The sequence below is a fragment of the Acanthopagrus latus genome, chromosome 24 (assembly GCF_904848185.1).
Source record: "Acanthopagrus latus isolate v.2019 chromosome 24, fAcaLat1.1, whole genome shotgun sequence".
NCBI classification, from domain to species: domain Eukaryota; kingdom Metazoa; phylum Chordata; class Actinopteri; order Spariformes; family Sparidae; genus Acanthopagrus; species Acanthopagrus latus.
The window spans coordinates 7849119-7871023 of record NC_051062.1 but is presented as its reverse complement, the minus strand read 5'-3'; the positions used below and the strand labels follow the sequence as shown (position 1 = coordinate 7871023).

General features: G+C 42.9%; 2 protein-coding genes and 2 long non-coding RNA genes across 8 annotated transcripts in view; 2 read left to right on the top strand and 2 right to left on the bottom strand.

Annotated features, from left to right (window-relative positions):
- abcc4 (ATP-binding cassette, sub-family C (CFTR/MRP), member 4) overlaps window positions 1–5569 on the top strand; it is a 31468-nt gene extending 25899 nt beyond the window's left edge. The window contains exons 30-31 of the mRNA XM_037090645.1: window positions 4478–4612; window positions 4695–5569. Of these exons, the coding sequence (XP_036946540.1) occupies window positions 4478–4612; window positions 4695–4784 (225 nt within the window). The 3' untranslated portion in view covers window positions 4785–5569. The remainder of the gene's footprint in view (window positions 1–4477; window positions 4613–4694) is intronic.
- LOC119015049 lies at window positions 1884–4466 on the bottom strand. Of its 2 annotated transcripts, XR_005073161.1 has the most exons (4): window positions 3747–4466; window positions 2835–2929; window positions 2339–2453; window positions 1884–2055 (listed from the first exon to the last, which is right to left on the bottom strand). It is a non-coding gene; the product is annotated as an uncharacterized LOC119015049 (long non-coding RNA). The 2 variants fall into 2 exon arrangements; XR_005073160.1 differs by lacking the exon at window positions 1884–2055 and having other exon boundaries at window positions 2241–2453; window positions 3747–4464.
- A 109-nt stretch (window positions 5570–5678) lies between the features above and the next one.
- On the bottom strand, window positions 5679–21090 carry LOC119015046 (multidrug resistance-associated protein 4-like). Of its 4 annotated transcripts, none has more exons than XM_037090641.1 (32): window positions 20807–21090; window positions 18704–18814; window positions 18374–18494; window positions 17986–18210; window positions 17813–17902; window positions 17429–17592; window positions 17213–17338; window positions 14870–15119; window positions 13141–13248; window positions 12961–13050; window positions 12588–12779; window positions 12029–12123; window positions 11848–11934; window positions 11631–11727; window positions 11299–11511; window positions 10977–11114; window positions 10488–10525; window positions 10262–10377; window positions 10019–10165; window positions 9862–9941; window positions 9595–9745; window positions 9362–9481; window positions 9150–9260; window positions 7999–8099; window positions 7732–7923; window positions 7487–7642; window positions 7317–7406; window positions 7065–7237; window positions 6864–6969; window positions 6348–6462; window positions 6056–6190; window positions 5679–5971 (listed from the first exon to the last, which is right to left on the bottom strand). In XM_037090641.1, the coding sequence occupies exons 1-32, from the start codon at window positions 20884–20886 to the stop codon at window positions 5883–5885; spliced, it is 4107 nt and encodes a 1368-aa protein (XP_036946536.1). In that variant the 5' UTR covers window positions 20887–21090; the 3' UTR covers window positions 5679–5882. The 4 variants fall into 4 exon arrangements, with proteins under 4 accessions (XP_036946536.1, XP_036946537.1, XP_036946538.1 ...); XM_037090642.1 differs by having other exon boundaries at window positions 6402–6462; window positions 20807–21089; XM_037090643.1 differs by lacking the exon at window positions 6348–6462 and having other exon boundaries at window positions 20807–21087.
- LOC119015050 lies at window positions 10089–12695 on the top strand. Its single transcript, XR_005073162.1, has 4 exons — window positions 10089–10277; window positions 11301–11484; window positions 11629–11739; window positions 12557–12695. It is a non-coding gene; the product is annotated as an uncharacterized LOC119015050 (long non-coding RNA).
- Window positions 21091–21905: the final 815 nt, after the last annotated feature.

Genomic DNA, 21905 nt, shown 5'->3' with positions numbered 1-21905 from the left:
GATTAAAATTTAAGGTTTGACGTTCAAAAAAGTGACATGTGAAAGAAACAAAGCGCATGAGTCAGATTAAGTAGCTCAGGCTGATAGCGGGCTGGTCAGCAGTTCTGAGAGTGCAGGTTTGGTTCTCATAATACTCAGTGAAGTGTGCTGGTTTTGGGTTCAAACCCTGGGTAGTTGAGGTGATTTTTAAACCTGATGTCCAAAACAAAGAGTGAACTCCTCTCAGACACAAGCATTTATCCCCAACTCATTAGCTCAGGAAGATAAAGTGTTGTTTTGAAGACTGAAGGTTGTGGGTTCAAACCCTGACAGAGTTTTGAAGGCTGATGTCCACCTGCCAAGATCCTGACTCTTTATGAAGTCGCTGCTCAGAAGGAGTGAAAACCTCTGAGAGAGGCTGTAATTGTTACTTCTAGTTAGCTCAGCAGCGTAAAACCAGGCTTGGAAGTTTTGAGGTCGTGGGTTTGACTCTTGATTGGTTGATAGGAGCCTGGTCAGCAGTTGTGAGTTTGGGTTTCATTCTTATAAAAGTTTGAAGTAGTGACTGCCGAGCACTTGAACTTCTCTGGCCACGTTTCATTCTGTACTTGAAACTTTTATAAGAATGAAACCCAAACTTAATCAGGACTCGAACCCACAACCTCAGAACTGCTGACCAGGCTCATATTAGCCTGAGCTACTGGACCTGACTGATACTCACTGTTTCTTTAACATCCGAATCCTTTGTGTGGCTTTTGAAGTTACTTATCCAAAGGAAGAAGTGAAAAGCCTGCAGACGCGCAGGTGAAGCCTGTCTGCTCGGATAGCGCAGCGTGTTAGAAGCTTGGTTAGAAGTTTGGAGCATGTTGGTTCGAATCCTTTGTGTGGCTTTTGAAGTTACTTATCCTAAGGAAGAGGTGAAAAGCCTGCAGACGCGCAGGTGAAGACTGTCAGGTCGGATAGCGCAGCGTGTTAGAAGCTTGGTTAGAAGTTTGGAGCATGTTGGTTCGAATCCTTTGTGTGGCTTTTGAAGTTACTTATCCTTTGGAAGAGGTGAAAAGCCTGCAGACGCGCAGGTGAAGACTGTCAGGTCGGATAGCGCAGCGTGTTAGAAGCTTGGTTAGAGATTCGGAGCATGTGGGTTCGAATCCTTTGTGGGCCTTTTAAAGGCCAACACGGAAACTGAAAACTAAAAAGCGCTCGGAGAGAAGGTTTGAGTGTGAAGGGGACTCGGTGGCGCGGTGGGTTTGTTCGTGACCGTTGAAGGTACCAGGGGCGTAAGCACCTGGTTCGAATCCCGCCCGTTGCCAGTACCTGGAACAAAGGAACAATCCCGCAGTAGTGGGGTCGGGGAGGAGGAGCGTTCCTCCCCGGCATTTCGGAGAGATGTACGGGGTGGGTTATGGTACAGAAAACTAGAAAAGGCTGAAGTCTTGCAGCGGCGGGCGAGTGGAGGCAGCGGCGAGGCAGCGGCGTGCGAGTGGAGGCAGCGGCGGGCGCGTGGAGGCAGCGGCGGGCGAGTGGAGGCAGCGGCGGGCGAGTGGAGGCAGCGGCGGGCGAGTGGAGGCAGCGGCGGAGCAAAAATGTTGGAAAAATTACTTGATTCTTTTGTATGTATGTTCCTGTAAGGGTTAGGGTCTTGTAATCTAGGTTGGAATATATGCATTTGTATGTTTTTGTATATAGGTGAGAGAATTATGTATCTTAGGATTTTGTGTCTTTATTGTTTGATCTTTAGTTTATCCATCTTTGTAATTTATGTTATGTTTTGTACTTTAACTTGTATATTTTTAGAAAAGATTAAAGTGCCTCCAAGGTTTTTGAATAAGTAACATAGGAATGCAAATGTGTGTTATTGGGCAGCTGACCTAACTACTTGTAGTCAACTAAGATTGGAAGAAAGACAGTGTTTGATTCCCCTTTATTGGGACAGGAAGTAGAGTTGACACAGTTGATGATACCTCCTGTGTACTCTGTGTTGTTCCTCCAGTGTGATAAGTCAATGTCAGCTGTTCCAGCTATGACCAGCTCCAGCTCCCTGGCATGAAAGCCAGACACTGGCCTGGCATCCACCACCTGGACAAAACACAGTGTGGTCACATCTCCTGCAGTACATTCAAAGAGGCCACAAGTTATTGCGCTTTCAGTAAGCTTTTTTCGATTCCCGCCGAGCTGGTGTGGCGGGCCTCGGGGGGGAGCTGTGTCTCCTCCCCGGGCTTTCTGAGAGATGGAAGCAGGGGGTTATGAAAAAACGAAGCGCGAGCAGCTGAAGTTTTACTGAAGTGCGAGGACGGGGCAAACTTTTAAAAGTTGTTGCATTGGGATCCATGCAACTTGCCCATAATACACATCGATCGACCTTTATTTGATAAGTGCCAACAAACGTTGTGTGATGCCAGTTTCCAGATTGCGTAGGGCTAAACCAGACTGAAGAGTTGATGTGCAGAGAGCGCCATTTCCCTCCTGAGCATCACCTGGTGACAGAGGAGAGAAGAAACAGGGTGAAGGGTTGTTGTGTATGTGAAGTGGTGAACTTGCAGTAGAGTTCATATGGAATATTTAACAGTGACACACTCCATGAAAGAAGATTCTAAAATATGATAATGTATAGAACAACATTGAATGTTAGAAACAAGTTTCAATAAGGTACTATTGTAAATATGCAGCATGTATGTGTGTTTTAATGATTATTATTACTATTGTTGTGCATACTGTTGACTTGAGATAGAGTTCCATACTTTGGTAGCTGTAAAGCCTTGTAAAAAATCCATAGGTAAGCATGTATGATAAGTTGTTTTTGGTGGCTGTGGGTTTGTCTTGTTATGTGTGTGAGTGTGTAAATGAGAGGCATTAACCTGCAGCACTTTGTAGAAGGAGCTTTGTAAAGTTGGGTCCACTGACTGGGGGCAGAGCTGCTGCATCCAATACGGCGGCGAAGTCGAAGTCGTATCTGTGAAAAGCACAAGAGATGAAACATGCAAACTTTGACAGTTTGAAACTTTGAATTTGAGGAAAAGTCAAGCAAATATTAATCAGGACTGAAAATAATCATTAACTGTAGCCTTTGAATGTTTGTTCCTGAATGTGAATCATTATTATTATAATTTGAAATAACTGGCCTTCATATATAACAGGGTTAATGATCTTGATTGCCTCTTTACCTCATTAAAAAATGGAAGATTTTTGTGCATTAAAGCCATAAATCTATTGTCCCCAGATTGAGTTAACTGTTGTGTAGAAACATTATGGTCCTAAAATATCTATACAAGTGTCAGTCGTTCATGTGTTGGTGTGAACACTCTGAGTCACGCAGCTGATGAGAGTTTAGTAGTTTGTCTTTGTGAACATGCAAGAGTGCATTTAATCATACATGATGCTGTGACGTTCAATGGCCATTACAACGGGGTGCATGTCTGTGTGTGTGTGCGCGCGTGTGTGTGCGTGTAAACACAGCGGGTATGGGTCTCGATTATACTCGAAAGGTTTAGTGACAGCAAGGAGCATTTCGCTGACGAAGTGTCGTGTGTAGAGAGTTTGAGCATGAAGCGAGTCGTGCTGCCCGCTGTGTGTGTGTGTGTGTGTGTGTGTGTGTGTGTGTGTGTGTGTGTGCAGCAAGTTGTTGAAGCTAGCACTGCGGTAGGTTTGTTCCGCTAATGTGCGCTAAACACCGCGCAGTTGTAACCGTAGTTTCCACGTTGGCCACGAAGCATTACTATGCATATACAGTACCAGATTTCCCCTGAAACAACAGGACATGTTATTCTTACCTTGTTTACGATGGTTTACGATGGAAGTGCAGCTGTGCGACAGACGTGTCGCCGGTGTGACGTCATGTGGTGAGGTGACGTGAAGCCCTGTGATTTGAAGCGAAAACAGCAGTTTATTGTTCTGAGTTTGTTTTATGAAGCGTGTTATTTCTGTTTAACTGAACAAAACAGGTTTAAACTAGGAATGACGGTTTTCCATTCGACCTTTATGTAAAAGTCAACTTTTCTGTGCACTATAAATAAATGACTAATAATTAGAAATGGATTGTATTGGAAATAAACGGTGGGTATAATTGCATGGCCCCTAGTTTCCAGGATATGCATACGTTTAAATATATTGTACTACTTACGGACAGTGAGCGCTAGGTGGCGTAATGTGAAATTCTTGTGAGACTGTTACTGTTCAGATATGTGCCAGGTGGCCGAATATGATTTAGTGGGTAATTGTGTTCATCAAATGTTTGTGATACTGGCTTGTGATTGACATAAGACACAAACACTGGTTTCTCTCATGAGACATTACTTCATAAAAACTTTGTCTGATAGTGAATGAAGACAAATAGTTTTTTAATTCCGTTTTAATTGTGTCATGAATCATACAAGATGTTTGTTGTTTGTATTTAAAAAAAGTTTCAGAAATCAGTTGACTTAAGGATGTAGTAAGTGACAATACATCATCATCTTTGAATGAATCAACAATTAACAATTGTAAACTATGATTTTGTGTGCAGGTTCTAGATGCAGGTAAAATTCAGGCCTATGATGAGCCTTACACCCTGCTCAAAGATAAAGAGGGCATCTTTTATAAAATGGTGCAGCAGACCGGCAAACAGGAGGCTGCAGCTCTACTAGAGGCAGCTAAAGAGGTGAGGATTACATAACCTTTAAGTAAACCTTTTCTTTTGAGTGAGTTTAATTTTGTCAACTGTATAAACGCTGTCTTTTCAGGCCTACGAGGGCAGAAGCCGTCCCAACATTTCAAACGGACACGCAGAAACAGCGGATGGTAACTTGGTTATCTTCGAGACGGCTCTATGAGCTGAGGGAGGTTGAGAGTCTTCAGGAAGTGTCTGGGCCATACTGCGCCCCTCCAGCCTGTGGTGACAGCACAGCAGGCCTGGACAGAAGGGCCTCCACCAGCACAGCTAGGGAGGAGATAAAGACAGAGGACAGGATCTGCAGCGGCTCCGGCCTCACTGTGGCCAATCCAACTGTACGCCCATTATGCTGTCGTTTCTCTCAAGCTGACACAGCTTGGAATCACTACTGTAAAAACTATTGACATAGTTCAATATATACTTCATATTTGTTATATGTTAACCAACTGCTGCTCAGTACACACATGCCTTGGAGAAATTGCTTTTAAATGGCTGCATAATCGTTAAAAAAAGAACTAAGTGCCTTATTTCATGTTGTGTTAATTTAACTTGATGATAAAATGTGTATCCAAAGTGGCCTTTGTTTGTATATACATGTCGCAGTGTTGCACAGGACTAATGCTTACCAAATGACACAGCAGCGCTGCACAGGTTGTGCACCGTCAGTAAAAATCCGTTTTGTATGTTGATCTCTAAACATGCTCCAGCCTTCAGAAGAGAAGCTCCCTTTCTAGTGTTTTCTTCACACGGCTAACACTGAGAGTGAGGATGATCATGCTGCAGTGTGAACACTGCTGGAGTGTGTTCAATCTCTATTGAAATGATTGAGCACTCATTTGTTTTGTTTTTACTGTTTGAATGTGTCATGACTATCTTCCATGTTAACACTGTTTCCAGTTTGTACTCTACTGTTTGTCAGATTGTGCATAAACATCTACAAATCTGCCTCTGAGAGGAAGAGGAGTTTTTACCCTGTGATTAGATGTTGTTCGTGATGGGCCCGGCCCAGGAATTACACTTATTGTCTACTTAGATAAAACAAGATTGACACAGGTTAAAAAGGACAGATCTTTATGAGAAGACATGTACAAAAACAGTGAATTACAAGATTAAAGGGCACATTCATTGGGACAATTTCATAAGAGCGGCTTCGCCACATGTAATAAAAAGCATTTTTAAAATTCAAAATGAGTTTTCAACCACATACTAGGAAAAGATCACACTTTGCCATTAGGTAGTTGATTGAGTTGCTTTGATACTATAGCCTTGAATGAGTCAGGTGTTGGCACATACAAGTCACAGGAGACAGGTAGGCTTTGAACATGTTCCTGAGGACGGTGGTGTTACCTTTAAAAACGTGAAAAAGATTGATGAAGTAAAAAAAAAAAAAGTCTTGACATCATATTTTCTAGACAGGAAGATGGAGCTGACCTATCTGGCTGCCTCTAGCAGGGCTGCTGCCTCCACCTGACCCATCTGTTGCACCATCTTGTAGAGCGCTCCCTCTTTGTTTTGCAGCAGTATGGAGGGCCGGTCTAGTTCCTGGATTGCACCATTGTCCAGCACCTTAAAGCAGGAGGACGGCCAACAACCGACAGCATTAATCATAGTGGCACTAATGCAGTTTAACAGCTAACACACAGTTCAGTGTTTTACTGAAGCAAGCTCAATTATTGATTGAACACTTAGAATATGTAATATTACAACTTGTAAAATGCTGGACCTGTTTGTTTGATGAGTTGTGCAGAGACATTATCGTAATTGTACTCAAAATAACCTTGTCTCATTTGGTCGCCTGTCACTGGCATCAGATCCTCTTCACCCCCTCTGCTGTTTAGCTTCAACAAAACCCACAAATAATCAATAATATTCTGAATCATGCAGAATCATTTTTACACGGCTATTAACATAAGTTGTGAGACATCTTGCTTTAATTCTGATCACAGAAGCGAGAAGACCACATGGAAGCAACAATGGTCACGTTTTTTAATATTTCAAACTCTATGCAGGTGAAACTGCAACTTCAAGACTCGTCATTGCATCGCGGCTGATGAGGACACTAAATTAGATGTTCACCTGTGTGTTGTGCTCACAGAACAGCCGACTACTGCAGAGGTAACTGACTGAGTAAATCACGGTAATGTACATTTACATTGTACACAAAAGCGAGATGTCACCAGGTGTAAGTGAACCGGTATCTGAATCCTGAAATATTGCAGTGACACAAGACAGGACTCACCAGTATCCTGTCGCTGTCTATGATGGTGTTGAGGCGATGAGCGATGGTCAGAACAGTACATTCTCTGAACTTGTCCCGTATTGTCTTCTGGATCAGTTCATCTGTCCTGCAGGGACACAGAAACAACAAAAATAAACAGATTAGAATTCCATCAGAGAGGTCAGTGTATGCATGTGTATCTGGGTCATGTGTCAGCAGTACCTGGGGTCCACGTTGGCTGTAGCCTCGTCGATGATGAGGATGCGGTTCTTCCTCAGGACGGCTCTGGCCAGACACACCAGCTGCCTCTGGCCCACGCTGAAGTTGGAGCCCGACTCAGCCAGAACCGTCTCCAACTTACCGGGCAGCTCCTCCACGGCAGACTTCAGCTGGACCTGCAGGGAACATGGAGGAAGGGTCAGGGGGAACCTGCAGAGTGTGTGTGGGCTACGTGAGTGCCGATCGGTTACTAGCCTCTTCCAGCGCCTTCCACAGGTCTTCATCATTGTGCTGGCCGAAAGGGTCCAGGTTTTTCCTCACCGTGTCAGTGAACAGCACTGGATCCTGAGGACCATGGAGACAGTTTAACACAGTGCAACGACAAGCTGGTCTGGAGTCGTTTGCAGAGGTGGTCTCATGTTTACCTGTGGGATGATGGACATCTTCTGGCGCAGGTCATGGAGGCCGATCTCAGAGGTCAGAACACCGTCGATGTAGATCTTCCCCTGAGGCTCTGCCAGGCGGAACAGCGCTGAGACCAGAGAGCTTTTGCCAGCACCGGTCCGACCCACAATACCAACCTTACGCAGGAGAGACACACAGACTCATTATGGTACATTGTGCAAGTTGACAAGCAGGCTGTGGCTTTGTGCAGACCAACACCTCTCACCTTCTCATGGGGTTGGAAGGTGGCGTTGATGTCTCTGAGCACCAGCGGGCTGCCGTCACCGTAGGAGAAGTTCACGTGGTTAAAGGTCACCAGACCTTTGTCTGGCCAATCAGGAGAGGTGCTCTTCTGTGTCTTCCAGGGTGCTTCGCTTTTCAGCTCTGTATACTCCATCACCCGCTCCACTGATGTCATCTGAAGAGAGGAGAGGTTCTTTCTCATTTCTGTGATTTGAGTCAAGCGTGTGTTCAGGCGTCACTCAGTTCTCACCATGTTCTCCACTTCGGCACTTTGCCTCATCGTCCACTGGAAGTTTCCCACCAGTGTCACGGCGTAGGTGAGCACCAGGCCCACCTCTCCAGCCTCCAGCCCTGTCAAACACAAGGGTTCAAAAAAATAATAATGATCACGTCTTTTAAAGGCATTTTGTTTTCACTGCACTGAGGAACTCTTCAGCAGGTCAGAACATGTATTTCGCAGCTTCTGCGTACAGCTCAGCTGTCTCGGGGTGTTGTATCATATGTGGTCACATTCTTACGAAATGTTTTAGGGGAAAGGTGTATATCACCTCTGTTACAAGCATGGCAGCTTTCCCTCTCTCACTGTATTCGAGCTGAAGAGACAACTGAACTGTTCAGTTGCTCTGCTTCACACGAGTCTTTGATTTTTTTATTTATTTATTATAACCATTTACAGAACAATCTGGAGAGAACTTTCATTGCATCAGTTCCACCTAATAATCAACCAGGAGTGACCTCCAATATGTTTGCTTTGAATTTTGCAATGAACCTGTTACTCCTTAAACACCTGTCCAGTCAAATGCATAGCTGTTGTTGAACCATTCAGAGTTCAGGCTAACTAACTCTTTGCGTACAAAATTTGAAAGGAAAGAAGTGCTTGGGGTAAAAAAAACAACTGCCTATTCAAAGAGCTTTAATCTACACTATAAACTGCAATAACAATATATTACTGTATTTGACATCTCACTGGCTATATGATGCATCAATCATCTGGAGGCTGGTGTGTAAGTGGTTTAGGAGCATAAAAGAAGAAAGTGGGTAACTTGTCTACACGATCAATCATTGTCTACTGTAGGCTCCAGGGCAGACTTGGAAGATGGTATCTGCTCAAATGAGCTGTCAATCAAAAGGCTGCCATCTCAGGTCCGTGGTGCAGAGGGATAATGGCGTCTGATGTCTGAACAAATAGATTTATAGGCTTCCTGGTCAATGCAATCAGTAGTGAGGTAAAGCAGACCATTTGTAATTAACTCTGCAGCATAACGAGACAACAAGACGATGGTCCACTCTGGAGTGAGCACGGTTGATAATACTGAGGACAGGTTACGGAAAAAACATTAATGTGTGCAGCTGTGTTGTATGATGATGAACAGTATCTCAGTATGCACAATCATTCCTCACCGTCTCGCAGCAGGATGCAGCCAAATGTTGCCATGGTGATAAAGAGGGAGCAAATGCTGTCGAGGCGAAGTGCAAACCAGCGGGAGGTCATCAGGAACAAAAACCACGCCTCTGACACAGGAGAGAAACATTCTATATAAGTCAAGTCGACCTTTCCGAGCTTACTAATCATGCATTCATACACCGATGCAATGTTTAAAGTAAAGGAGCACCTGAGTGCAGGTCCTGATGAGCGTCGAAGGCTTTCTTTAATCTTTCCTCAGCTCTTAGGGCTCGGATCGTCCACAGGCCCTGAAGAGACGAAGACAGGTGGGAGAAGACTGGACTCCGAGCTGCGGGGAGATGACAAAGAGGGTGTTTTGCTTTCTAATGGCTAATGGCCAAACCCTTAAACCTTCTATCCCCCAGTAACCCTTTCATGCTCATCAGGAATGCAGGAACATACTTGTAGATTCGAGGCGTTTGATATCTCGTGATGTATGGAGGTAGAAACGCCTCAAGTACAAGAAGACAAAAACTAGCGGGACGACGGGGACGAGGATGAGAGGGATGACTGAGGCCGCCACGGCAACCACGCCAACATTCTGCAAGAACAACTACAAAACAAAGAACAAAGAGCAGCTCAGTCTGAGGAACTGAAGACAGACCTCAACTGCAAAACTATTTGGCCACAGATTCACTTCAGTCTTCATGATATTGTCAGAATTCTCACTTGATAGAAGTCCACAAAGGTGATGGGTAATGTGGAGTCCATCAGACCGATGTCTTTGGAAAACCTGTTGAGAATTCTTCCTAAAAACAGGAGAACTATTTTAGCAGGTGGCCTCTGCTTGACTTGTATGTGTTAGTGACTCTGACAAAGGGCTCACCTATGGGGTTGACGTCGAAGAAGCGGACAGACGTGCGGATGACAGTGTTGAACATGTTGTTGTGCAGAGTCTGAGCTGCTCTCACCAGGGCGTGAATGATCACTAAACACCTGGCAAAGCCGAACGTCACGGCAGCAGCTGTCAAACCTGAAACGGCAGGACGACATCAGACTAAAACTTTGCAATAATACTCAATAGTTTGAACATGTGCGGTGGTGGTAAACAGAAGAATGGAGGGCTTACCTGCATAAATACTGAGGTAAAATGTCAGACTGAACTCCTGTTCAGAGTGCGTAGCATTAACTCCATGTTTAATGCTTACAGCCCTGACTGTGCTGTTAAAAAACTTCTCTTTGGCCCTGACAAGATAAACACAAGAGACAAGTGTAACAAACACATGCATGTAAAAGTTACAACATCAACAGTGAATTTAATCCATTTCCTGTCAAACAAAGGATAAAGCACTCACCAGTATACCAGCCACCAGTCCTGCAGGATATATGCAACCTGTGGAGGGAAACGAAGTTCAATAAACAAACCTGTTCGAGGTTTTTAGAGTGTTTAATACCAGAATATGAAAAGACTTGCAGCAGTATTTCTTACACTTTCTGGCACCCGATCTGATAATGACTACAGAAAAATATCTTAAGGCTACAGAAAATGCAAGAAGTTATCTGCAGACTTGCAGCCTAAACTGGTTTTACTCCTCTGTGAGGTGACTTCATTACGGGGGGGGTTTGAATCAAAGTGCCCAAAGCTAACAGGTTAAACAGAGGAGAATGAATTAAAGACTTTGTTTTAAATAACATTCACTTAAATAAGTGATGTGAGCGATTATCTTTAGTGACTCTTGGCTTCAACAGTAAAATATGAGATCAGTTTTGGAACAAAGCTAACATAAAAAGTACATATCCAAGAATCAGAGTGAATATGAAATGCCCAAGAGCCTCAAGCTTACCTCTGCTGCCACACTGAGCAGGAGTATAAAGAGTATCACCACAGGGTTACAGCCTGCAGTGAAGTACTTGAGGTAAATGTGGCCGCTCACGTTCCCTTCAACTCGTGTCTCCTCTGCCATGGTTTGAACTGTTTCCACCTGCAAATCAAGTCATTGCTTATCAATATCTGCACACTGCTAAAATGCTAAAATGGCATGAGCTGAGGAAACAGTTACTGAAATCAAGTGTCTGCTAATTAGAAGAAGAAGAATACAGTCAGGGATGAAGTCTGGCAACCACACTGAAATGTATCCCGATTATTTTCTTTGAAAATGTACCTACAGGAAGCTGCTCGGTCCCGGTGCTCTCAGGTGGAGGCAGGAGGCTGCTGTGAGAACACTGGGATCTGTTGCTCCTCTGGCTGTATAAGGACAGTCGGCCTGGCTCAGCCAGTTCAGACAATCGGTCCTGCTCCTCCTCGCTTCTCAGAAGGGACGCGATGTCGAGGCCCGAGTGCTGCAGCTCGTTGTACGTACCCTGGCACATGACGTGACCCTGGGAGACACAAACGGGTGTAAAACCCTCTAAAATAGAAACACATCCCCCTCTATCTTACTAGATCTGATAAGTTTTAGAATCTTAATTGAAATGTCTCTTATTATGGGGGCAAAGACCTCCATGAGGACCAGAATCTGGTCAGCTGCCCTCAGATGCTGCAGCTGGTGGGTGACCAGGACACGACACTTGTTCTTTAACAGGCCACTGATACACCTGAAAGACGCAGTAAGTAGAAGAGTGTAATTAATTAGTATTAAGAACATATTGTACAGACTCGGTGTGAGGAATAAATTCGGGATGAAGCAACAATTTGAACAGAAATGAGTTACTCACTGTTCAAAAAGATGTTTCCCAACCTCAGCATCTACAGCACTTAGAGGGTCGTCCAGGAGGTAGATGTCTGCATCCTGATACACAGCCCTGACAAAACACACAGACACACACTTTAATTCATTTCGAGGTTGTGTGTGTCTTCTGTGTGATGCAAACATGATGAGGATCACGCCGCTCTGACCTGGCCAGGTTGATGCGAGCCTTCTGTCCCCCGCTGAGTGTGGCCCCTCTGTCCCCGATCTGTGTCAGGTCTCCATGTGGGAGCAGCTCCATGTCCTGCGTTTAAAGACAGTGGACTATTACAAATACTGCACACATGGCCAGTATTCAAGAAGGTGGTTCTGTTAACTGGAACAAAGTCAACAGAGGGGAAGTCATCACAGTGTGGTCCCCGGCCTTGGGGTGAAAAAAGATCAATAAGGAATGAAAACTTGCCCCAGGGGCACTTGGTCACACAAAAATATGCTTTATATATATATATATATATATATATATATATATATATATATATATATATATATATATATATATATTATAATAAGAAAAACTGGCTTCTATTCGATAAATTCTATAACCTCACACCATTATAAAATGCTTGTTTGTATCACTTCAGTTATCGTTAGAAGACCTATAAAAAACAAAAACGAGTTTACAGCTTGAGATCTTTCTTCCCTCTCCTATGTCACCCTCAAAAACACCTGGCCCACAGAGGCTGTTTCTGCCAAGGTGTGATCCCTCACCTTCTTCAGAGCGCAGGCTCTGACGACCTTCTCATACTTCTGGGGGTTCAGCTCTCTCCCGAACAGGATGTTACTGCGGATGGTTCCAGGGAACACCCAAGGCTGCTGGGCAGAATAGCTGAGACGACCTTCAACCTTCAGTGTACCTGTATTGCATGGCAGCTCTCCTAAGACGGCGCTCAGCAGGGATGACTGTTGGGAACAATGGATGCATGTGGACATGTGAGCAGTCTAAAAAGTGACAGTGTATGGAACTTCAGGCGTGACTGGTTGTTTTGTTGGCGCCGTTTATTCAAGCAGACTGTTTGCTGTCATCACCCAAATCATTCACCTGTAAACCTGAAGGTATGCAAGTTCATAGAAGTGCACTGACCTTTCCAGCCCCCACCGGGCCAATGACTGTCAGGAGCTGGTGTGACTTCACTGTGACAGAGATGTTCTGCAGGGATGGAGCGTCCAAACTCTGCAGCAAACCAAAAACACCAGAGCATTTCAGCATATTCACATCCTTATGTACCACTCAGAAATATCACTTTAACGTCACAACATTCACCTTATCCCAGTAGCAGGTCAGCTTCTCCATCTCGATGCAGTTTTCCTTCTTTTCCTCCAGCGGCAGGCCCAAGTTTCTACTCTCCACGTCTAACAGGAGGAGGAAATTCTGCAAGGGGTTTAATCAACACACATACAGTTACACTGTGATCCATGAAAACAAACCCCACACAGTGAGTCGTTTGTATTAATGGTTAAATCATGCATATCTCGCCAACATGAGCCCTCGAAATGATTTGCATATTAGCTTTTTCAACATTCTGTGCTTGGAGGGTTGTTGAACAGGCAGGTTGCGCAATAATGTGTAACTGAATATTCAAAAGGCACTGCTCTAAATCTTTGAGATAAAAAGTCTCTGTCTCTGGTGTCTTTAAGTTATCAGACAAAGACGTGAATGTGTGGTTTGGTTCCACTGAGTACAAAGGAACTTTCATCTCTCCCTATACATTATGAATTACAATTTAGTTATTCAGGATTATCGTGATGTTGTTAGTTAATGAGTAAAAATTAAGGCTGGTGGAGAAGAAATACGCAAGTGTTTGTGAACACTGAGATATAGACGGTTGACAGACTTAAAGAAAAACCTTCATGTCCCCTTCCGACTCCCCAGGGATTTATGCCTATGGGTTTAACAATAAATACAGCTGTGTCTATCCCTGTCAAATGTCACTAGATCAAACACTGTATTGCGGACAGACTCCGATCTTAAACTGGTGTGTGTGTGTGAGAGAGAGAGAGTGTCTATCTATAAGAGACTGTAAGACAAGATATTTCTGGATAGGGTGAACAGGGTGACTGCATTCCTACCAAGAAGGTGCATGTTTTTAAGGATTTGCTTCAATTTCCTGCAAGAGTACCCACCGGGACATTGGAGTTATGTCATGTTATTGGAACAATTTCACAATAATGTCTGCAAAACCAAAAAGCTTATTGTTACTTTTAGATGAAAGACACACACACACACACACGCACGCACACACACACACACACACACACAGTTGGAGCAGGTGATCAGTTATAGGTTTGTTGAATTCACCGGCACCAACTCCTCTGGATAACTTTTATAGAGGGCCAATAAAAAGCATCGAGACAGGAAACATCACTCAATGGGTGACTCCTCAATTCAACATCATTCCATCATCCATTTTCTAAAATAGATGTAGCACAATGGACTCAAATGCAGATTAGTTTTTTTTAAAAAACACGTTTTAAGAAATGAAAAACAAGTCTACCTTGTCACTTCTAAGAAAGCTTGAGCAGTGAAGTGTTGGAATAGCTCAAGTAACTGTGTTGAACTAATGAAAGAGAAGTAAATACTGTGGTAAAGTCTTGAAATACAAAACAAATGCTATAATTAATTTAACATGCAAGAGAGGTGGATTCACGTGGTCACAAGAGCCTGAAAGAGTCCATCTTAACAGGCTGCAGCGTTCGTGCCTGAATCACCATCATTCAGACCCAATCAGTGTCCTGTGAGGAACAACTGGCAGCCTGGGACGAGGTTCAGGTGGGATGGCCAACGAGAGAAGCTAATTTTCATTCAAAAACAATGATGGTGGCTCTTAAAGAAGCAGGTCTAGATGCTGCTATCACTTCAGTTATATCACAACGGGAGAATATCAGCAGATGGCAAAAAATGTGAGTGCCATTCTCCAAACAATTTAAAGACGATGTCTTGGAAGGTTGCGTACAACTAATCCCCTTCATTAATATCTAAAAGGCAGAATTACCTTAATCCTGCGGATGCTGACTACCGTCTCTGACAACTTCTCCACAGCCAGCGGGAAGAACAAGGTGACTGTGAGCTTGATTGTTCCGTAGAGGGAAACGGTGACGAACACAGTGCTGGCAGTGATGGTGTTGCCCAGGAGGACGTAGACGGTGAAGGTTACGAAGACAATGATCTTGCTGCTGGCAAAGAAGGAGGCCATGTTGAGTCCTCGTAGGTAGGAGCTCCTCAATATCTGAAGGATTTCTTTCCTGGGAATAGGACACAACATATGGGGGAGAATGTGCTTTAAGACGAGTTTTCGGTCACACTTTAATTTTCAGTCACGTGTCTTAACTGGATGTCTGACTGCACAGAGCAAGCAGCAAGTCACTGAACCAGCTGGAAAGTATCTTAGTGCCTACATGATGCATTGAATTTACTTGTCAACATGTGCTGTGAGTAGTACACATTCAAGCCATGAATCTTTTCTGTGTGTGTGTGCATGAGAGTCCAACAGCGTCTGCCTGTGATTAAATGCTCCGCTGTGTCATTCATAGCATTCCTCCCTGTTTTTAAGTGAGAACAGACCTTTGTTTCCTCACACTGCCCCACAAAGCCAAAGCACAGTAACTACAGTTCTTTTTAAAATTGAGTTTAGGACTGATATTGAACTTTTTAATGTCTGTTTTATCTTGCGACAGCACTCTTAAGGTCAATCTTGCTCTAAAACGCAGTGTAAAAATTGCAGTAACAACAAAATCAAACCGAAAACGTATCATTAAACACATAACTGCCGTTCTACCCTCAACACACTTGGGTGGAGGGTCAAAAAACCTTCAAACTCTTCTCAGTGACAATGTTAATGTATTTACTGCGGTTAACCTTTGTAGGTCAGCACAGTGCATACCACTGTCTCAGGGTCTGCAGGCAGCAAATGACAAAGTCCACACTGTTTAGAGAAGTGAATGAGCCATGAGGAAAATTAAGCATGCTTAATTTGATTTCTGCATAACAAGAAGATCTTTGTCCTGTAAAACAAAACTGAAAAAACAGCAGTCACCAGATTAGCCACAAATCTGAGAAAATTCTGAGAAATTAGTTTGATCCTCCCTCACAGGAATGCATGACATGGTTATGAACTGTCTGTGACAATTGACATACTTAAGATCTCTTCAACTTTATCATTCTATTCATCAAACTGAAGATTCACAAGACACAATAAGTTTTTTCCACATAAAACGTCCAAATAGTTTCTGAGAAAGGAGTTAATGTGTAAATGGCCCCTAAATCTATCATTTATTATCTGAGCTTTTGACATGATTTCACTTTGAGAATTGCTTGAAGATTCCAGGGAAAACAATATGAGATGAGGTATTAACTAAAGGGCAAAGACCATGAAGGATGATCATTAACAAAGAAGAAAAGGATAAGAAGTTCAGCCGAAGATAAACACACAAGCTGCTCTGTACAACCACCTAATGAGTTCTTCACAAAGCAACGAGGAATGTTTCATGTGTTAATTAGTTAATCTGCCTGGGCCTCAACAGCTGTCTGGTAAATTTAAGTATCAGACTGCAGAGTTTTTATGTATTGCTCATAATGACTAAAATCACTGCCTTTAGACTTTGCGCCTCTGCCAACCAGTCATGTTGCAATAAATCCATGCTTGTCCCGACTCATAACGTATGTGAAGGAATTTGTGCAGCTCTTGGCTAAATGGATGTAATTGCCATACTGACATGTACAGTTCCTGAGAGAGACGTCTTCATTTAGAGACCATTTTTCAGAGTACAGAGGACTGAGTGAGAGCTTAGAGAGCTGCCACATAACAACAACAACCTGAAGCTCAATATCTGCAAAACATCTGAGTGGATGGTGGACAACATCATTTTAAATATGGATGTTGGTACAAGAAGCTGCAAATTCTAAAACATGGATGCAACACAAATATGTTCAGGAGAAATCTATATGAATGTTTGTCTCAGTGTACGAGTTAAGGGCAACAACATTTCTACATCTATGCCGCAGCGAGTGGCAGCCCGACTTTTTATTTTATCTCTATTTTTATCTTATTTTTAACTTTATCTATTCTTCCCTCTGTACTGCTGTGTTACCTGTGGAACATCTAATAGGCAGCTAAGTTAGCAGGAGTTGGTTACACTGGTGACATGCTGCCCCCATTTCTTTTGTGAGCACAAGTTAGTTAGGAGGTGAACCTTTAAATAAATTTGTATTGATTTGTGGAGACAAAGCTAGAGGGCCATCATCCCAGTAAAGATGAGTACCCTATATAGCTCCACTGCAACCCTGCAAAAACTAATTTGCCTAATTGTTATTAAAAAGAAATCAGTTTTATCCTAACCTCCTGACTTCAGTGACCAGAGCTGAGAATGGTTTCTCCCACGCGTACATCTTGATGATCCTGATGCCAGACACCACTTCGTTCATGATGCGGATTCTGTTGTCAGTAAGAAGTGCCGTTTTGCTCCTGCAAAAATAAAAGATGTATATGAAAATAATCCTATTTTTCATTTAGCGAACATATACATAAGTGATCAAAGAAGCGCCATTTCCTGACCTGAAGATGCCGAAGAGCTTTCCAAAACAGGTCTGTATAGGCAGCATGAGGGCCACGGCTGCCACGCCGGCCAGACATGAGGGGCCGATCTCGTACCAGAGGACAACAATGATCACCAGGGCTTGAAGAGGTCCCACCAACAGGTACTGCAGATTGAGTGTGATCTATAGAGACAAAGGACAATCATGAGCACAGTTCCAGTCTTAAGCCAGTATCATAGAGCAACAAACATAAAGTGTAAATGCAGTTATTGTTTGCCAAACCCTACTGAACCTAAATTTATCTACAGAAAACTGATTCTAAAAACATACAAAAATAACACTACGCGTAGCAAACCACTTTGTCCTCAGCCTTCAATTTTTAGATTCTTTGTGTCACTGTTACCTCATCAAAACGATTGACGTCATTTGAAAGGAGGTTCACTATTTGTCCAGTGGTTGTTTGGCCCATGGATTCACTGCTGAGACCAAGAGCCTGACGAGAAAAAAACATAGTCCTCACTGGAAAAGTTCACAACAGTGACGACAGTCTGTAAATCTGCTTGAATCTTCACTGACCTTCCTGTATATCATGTGACAAACAGCCACTCTCATCTTCATGCCTATTCTCATCACTTGGTAGTAGTAGAGGTGTTGGAGGATGCTCAGCCCAAAGGCTGACAGGGACATAGCAGCAGCGTAAATGTAAACCATGACGAGACTCTGGTGGTCGTCCGGGTCGTAATTCTCAAAGTACTGGATTATTTTCCACAGAAGAAGTGGTTGGATGACTTTAATTACCTCCTGTTTGAAAAAAGACCGATGAAAAACATGTGGATTACATGTTTTTTCAAGCAACTGCAAAACATTTTAAAGAACTGAAGCTTATTGACAATTCTGACAAAAAAGTTAAATAAATAAATGAACCAACTGATCATCACTAAACTGCATGGTCCCTTGAACCTACCAGTGCAAATACAAACAGTCCAGCGCCTGCGTAGGACTTCCCGTAGCACCGAATAAGAGCTCTGGTGAGTTCTGGCTTCTGAAGTTTCTTTGTGGCCTTACAAACTTCATGGTCCCAAAATCTGCAACAACAAACATACGTGTCAATTGTGGAACATAAAACTGTCAAGTCATAAAGGGAGGCACTTTTCTACCTCAAAACGTGCCTCCCTACTGTTAAGACCTCCCAGTCTGAGCAGAGACAGCTAATGTGACCGCTCACTGCATGGTTAACTAAGCGTACTCCATTTACTAACAGCATTTCCAGTGGTCTCATATTAGTAAGCAGTACCTCTGTAGTTCCTCCCCCAGTGTTTCAGAGCGATCCTCTGCAAGAACGCTGTACATGTCACTTTCATCCAGCCTCTTCTTTTGGCCGAGGTGCAGCAGCGGGGTCAACCAACTGAAACGCAGCCAAGCAGAACATGAACATGCAGGGATCAGTTAGGCTTGAATTAAGCTTTTGTCAGAATCACAACTTTTGTAGTCGTACAAAGAATGGTCCTGGTTCACTGGTGGGCTCAGCAGGGGGTGCCCTTTTGATTTGCTTTCGCTCGCTTCCCTCAAACACTGAGTGCTTCACAGTGCTGGTCTATCAGACAGGTTAGATTAATGCATCACCCGACTCTTTTCATGTCAGAATCAGAATTTCCTTTATTTGTACAGCAAACGGGGAAATTTCTTCATCACAGCAGCCAAAACACAGTGGTATTGTAATAAACAATAATGGTAAAAGACTAAATGATACAAAAAAAGTAGAAATACAAAATAGAACTCTCATATACACTGTGTGTGTGTGTGTGTGTATATATATATATATATATATATATATATATATATATATATATATATATATATATATATATATATATATATATATATGTTTAACACTGTTAACAGTGTAATTAAGTAGTAGGGAAAGGCAACTTGCATAACCTGTCTATCAGTTATGGACTACTTGCTGACGAGATGACTCACTCATTAAAGTTACAGTGACTGATGAACTGTTTTTTCACAGGGTTCAAATACTGAAAGACACCACTCAAGAAAATACATATCATATCTCTATGGTCTGAAACTGCTGGTGCTGCAACTCTGCCACTGGACAGGTTTTGTTCTATCAACAGCACTTTATGTTCTTGTTTAACGTTTAACCATTTACGACTGTGGACCATCGGGTTGAATAAAGTACTTGAAAATGACGTTCAACATATATAACCTGGCACCTCCTTTGCTGTGGGATGATTTAACCTGACTTGACATACTTGTCATCCAGCTAATATTTAACAACGACCACTTCTACTGTATAAAGAACTGCAGCGGCTACCCACACACTGCTACTGTGGGAAATTGAATAGTTCTGAATTCAGTAATCAGTGTATGGTAGATAACATATCAGAATGTGAGAGGAGGGAGGTCTGGGAGGTTTGTTGTTATAACAATTCTATTCACCTGAGGTCTTTGCATTCCAACAAGATAACGATGGTCACTGCCCTGGGAAAGGCACTTTCAGAACAAAAACTTTTTGAGAAGGGGTAATCAAAAACTGCGGTCAGGTGTATAACAGTAACTCAGATCACCTGTGACTTAATCACCTGCTTGATCAGTGTTACTCAAGCGCGTGATAAAATTGCCATTGTTAGAGGAGCACTATGTCGTTTTGGAGAAGAAACTCCAGTTTTTTATATGTACAATATAAATAAGGTGATGATACAAATGCAGAAATATTTTCTGTAGCTGAATAAACAAGCTGTTCTCAGAGGAAAATAAGATCACAAAAACATTGTTGGACACTAGAAAGGTGGCAGGGTCCGCCACATACCAAGTAAAACAGTATGACACTGTGTTGTCCTTTTAAGGTCAGTTTGCTTATTCAGTCATAAAAAAAGGGTATATTTAGTATGTTAAAGGCACTTAAAAAAATATCTCTCTTCTGATTGAAAACTTGGCCCCAAAGTGCTATATCACAATTACATAGTGCATCTTAAAGTTGTACACCATGTTCTTTACACCAAATCCTACTATAGTACACTTACGTGACCTGAACACAACGTGAAACAGCCTCCTCGTTATGATTGATAGAGTTGCTCACCATTGTCTAAAATCCTTTAGGTTACAGATGCTTCATGCTAATGTCGTTATCAAATATTTTGGCGTCATTCCAACTTCTCTGTGGTTATCGACATCCTGACAAGGATTTCTGGGAGGAAACTGGTCTGCATGCAAATTGGAACAAGTGGTTCAAGTCTAAAGCATTTTTTTTTTTTTCCAAGTTCCACTGAAATACTCATTGATGCACCAAAAAACACACTTTACTTGCGCATCACACTCACTCATCCACATTCAGAAACATCAACCCACACCTTGTTGACAGATGAGATGGTCAATCACTCACCATAGAAAGACCCTTGACAACCAGCCTGCTCTCGCCAGCGGATTGTGTCTGCCGTCCTCTCTTTTCATCGCCTCGGTCATCTTGGCGTCTATTCAGGTTGGCCGAGAGACAACCATGTCCATCTCAGCCCTGCACACCCAGACACAACTTCCACGGACCGCATGTGGAGTTACCTAACGTCATGTGGATCCCAGACCACTCCACCCTGCTGTAGCGACCCGGGGCTGGCACTGAGCTGTCTTCAGGTGCTTGCCGTCTGTGTCGTAATTACCAGCAAACCCGCCTGCGAGACAAAAACAAGGAAACGTGAAAGCGGGAAATTCAGAGTTGCATTGACACAGAGGAGGACTTTATATTTAACAACCTTATTTATGTCAGTTGTTTAATTCATATTAGGATGTTATTGACAGGCTACACATTTAGGAACTATGACACTTTTCTTTTCTTTTCTTTTCTTTTTTACCTCATTAATATTGTTTTATTGATGTTCATTATTTTATCCCCAAAGATGTCACAGTTGTCAAGGTGGCGTTATATCTACTTAATTTGTTTTAAGGGTAGGGTCAACTGCAACTGCTGTCACTATTAAAAATGACACTAATACCGTAAATGCAGTAGTAGTGGCATTTATACACACATACTTATTATACATTATATACAATATATTACTTATTATATTTAGTCTTGTGTTATGTTGTCCTTTAAATTCAGTGCAACCATCGATTATTGTTATTGAACAAGAAGCGTGTTTCCATCCCTGATTTCCAGCAGCCACCACGGTGAAAACTGAGCAACGAAACGCTGCTGGCTCATCAGGATTTGCAACAGCATACAGTACGCGAAGCTCCTGTGTACGAGCAGCACCTGAAGGCGGCAGCCCCGCACTAAAACACGCATGTCCTTAAATTTGCCGTCACGTGCAATCGCAGGAGTGAAACGAGTGTGAGTATGTGGAATGCGCCCAATAAACAACCTAAGTATCCAAAACAAATAGTTGTGGCTGTAAAACTAGCAGCCCTTACAATCACATGTACAGTGTGGACTGATAAGTGGGGAATGATGCACACTGCGCATGCTCCCCGCGCACTGACCATACAAA

What these genes read in the sequence shown, in the direction of transcription:
- LOC119015046 (XM_037090641.1), bottom strand. Translation starts at nt 20,886, where the DNA reads ATGACCGAGGCGATGAAAAGAGAGGACGGCAGACACAATCCGCTGGCG. An exon ending in GACTGGTGGCTGGTATACTG is followed by an intron (nt 10,378 to 10,487) that starts GTGAGTGCTTTA and finishes TTATCTTGTCAG; the next exon opens with GGCCAAAGAGAAGTTTTTTA. An exon ending in TTACCTCAGTATTTATGCAG is followed by an intron (nt 10,166 to 10,261) that starts GTAAGCCCTCCA and finishes CTGCCGTTTCAG; the next exon opens with GTTTGACAGCTGCTGCCGTG.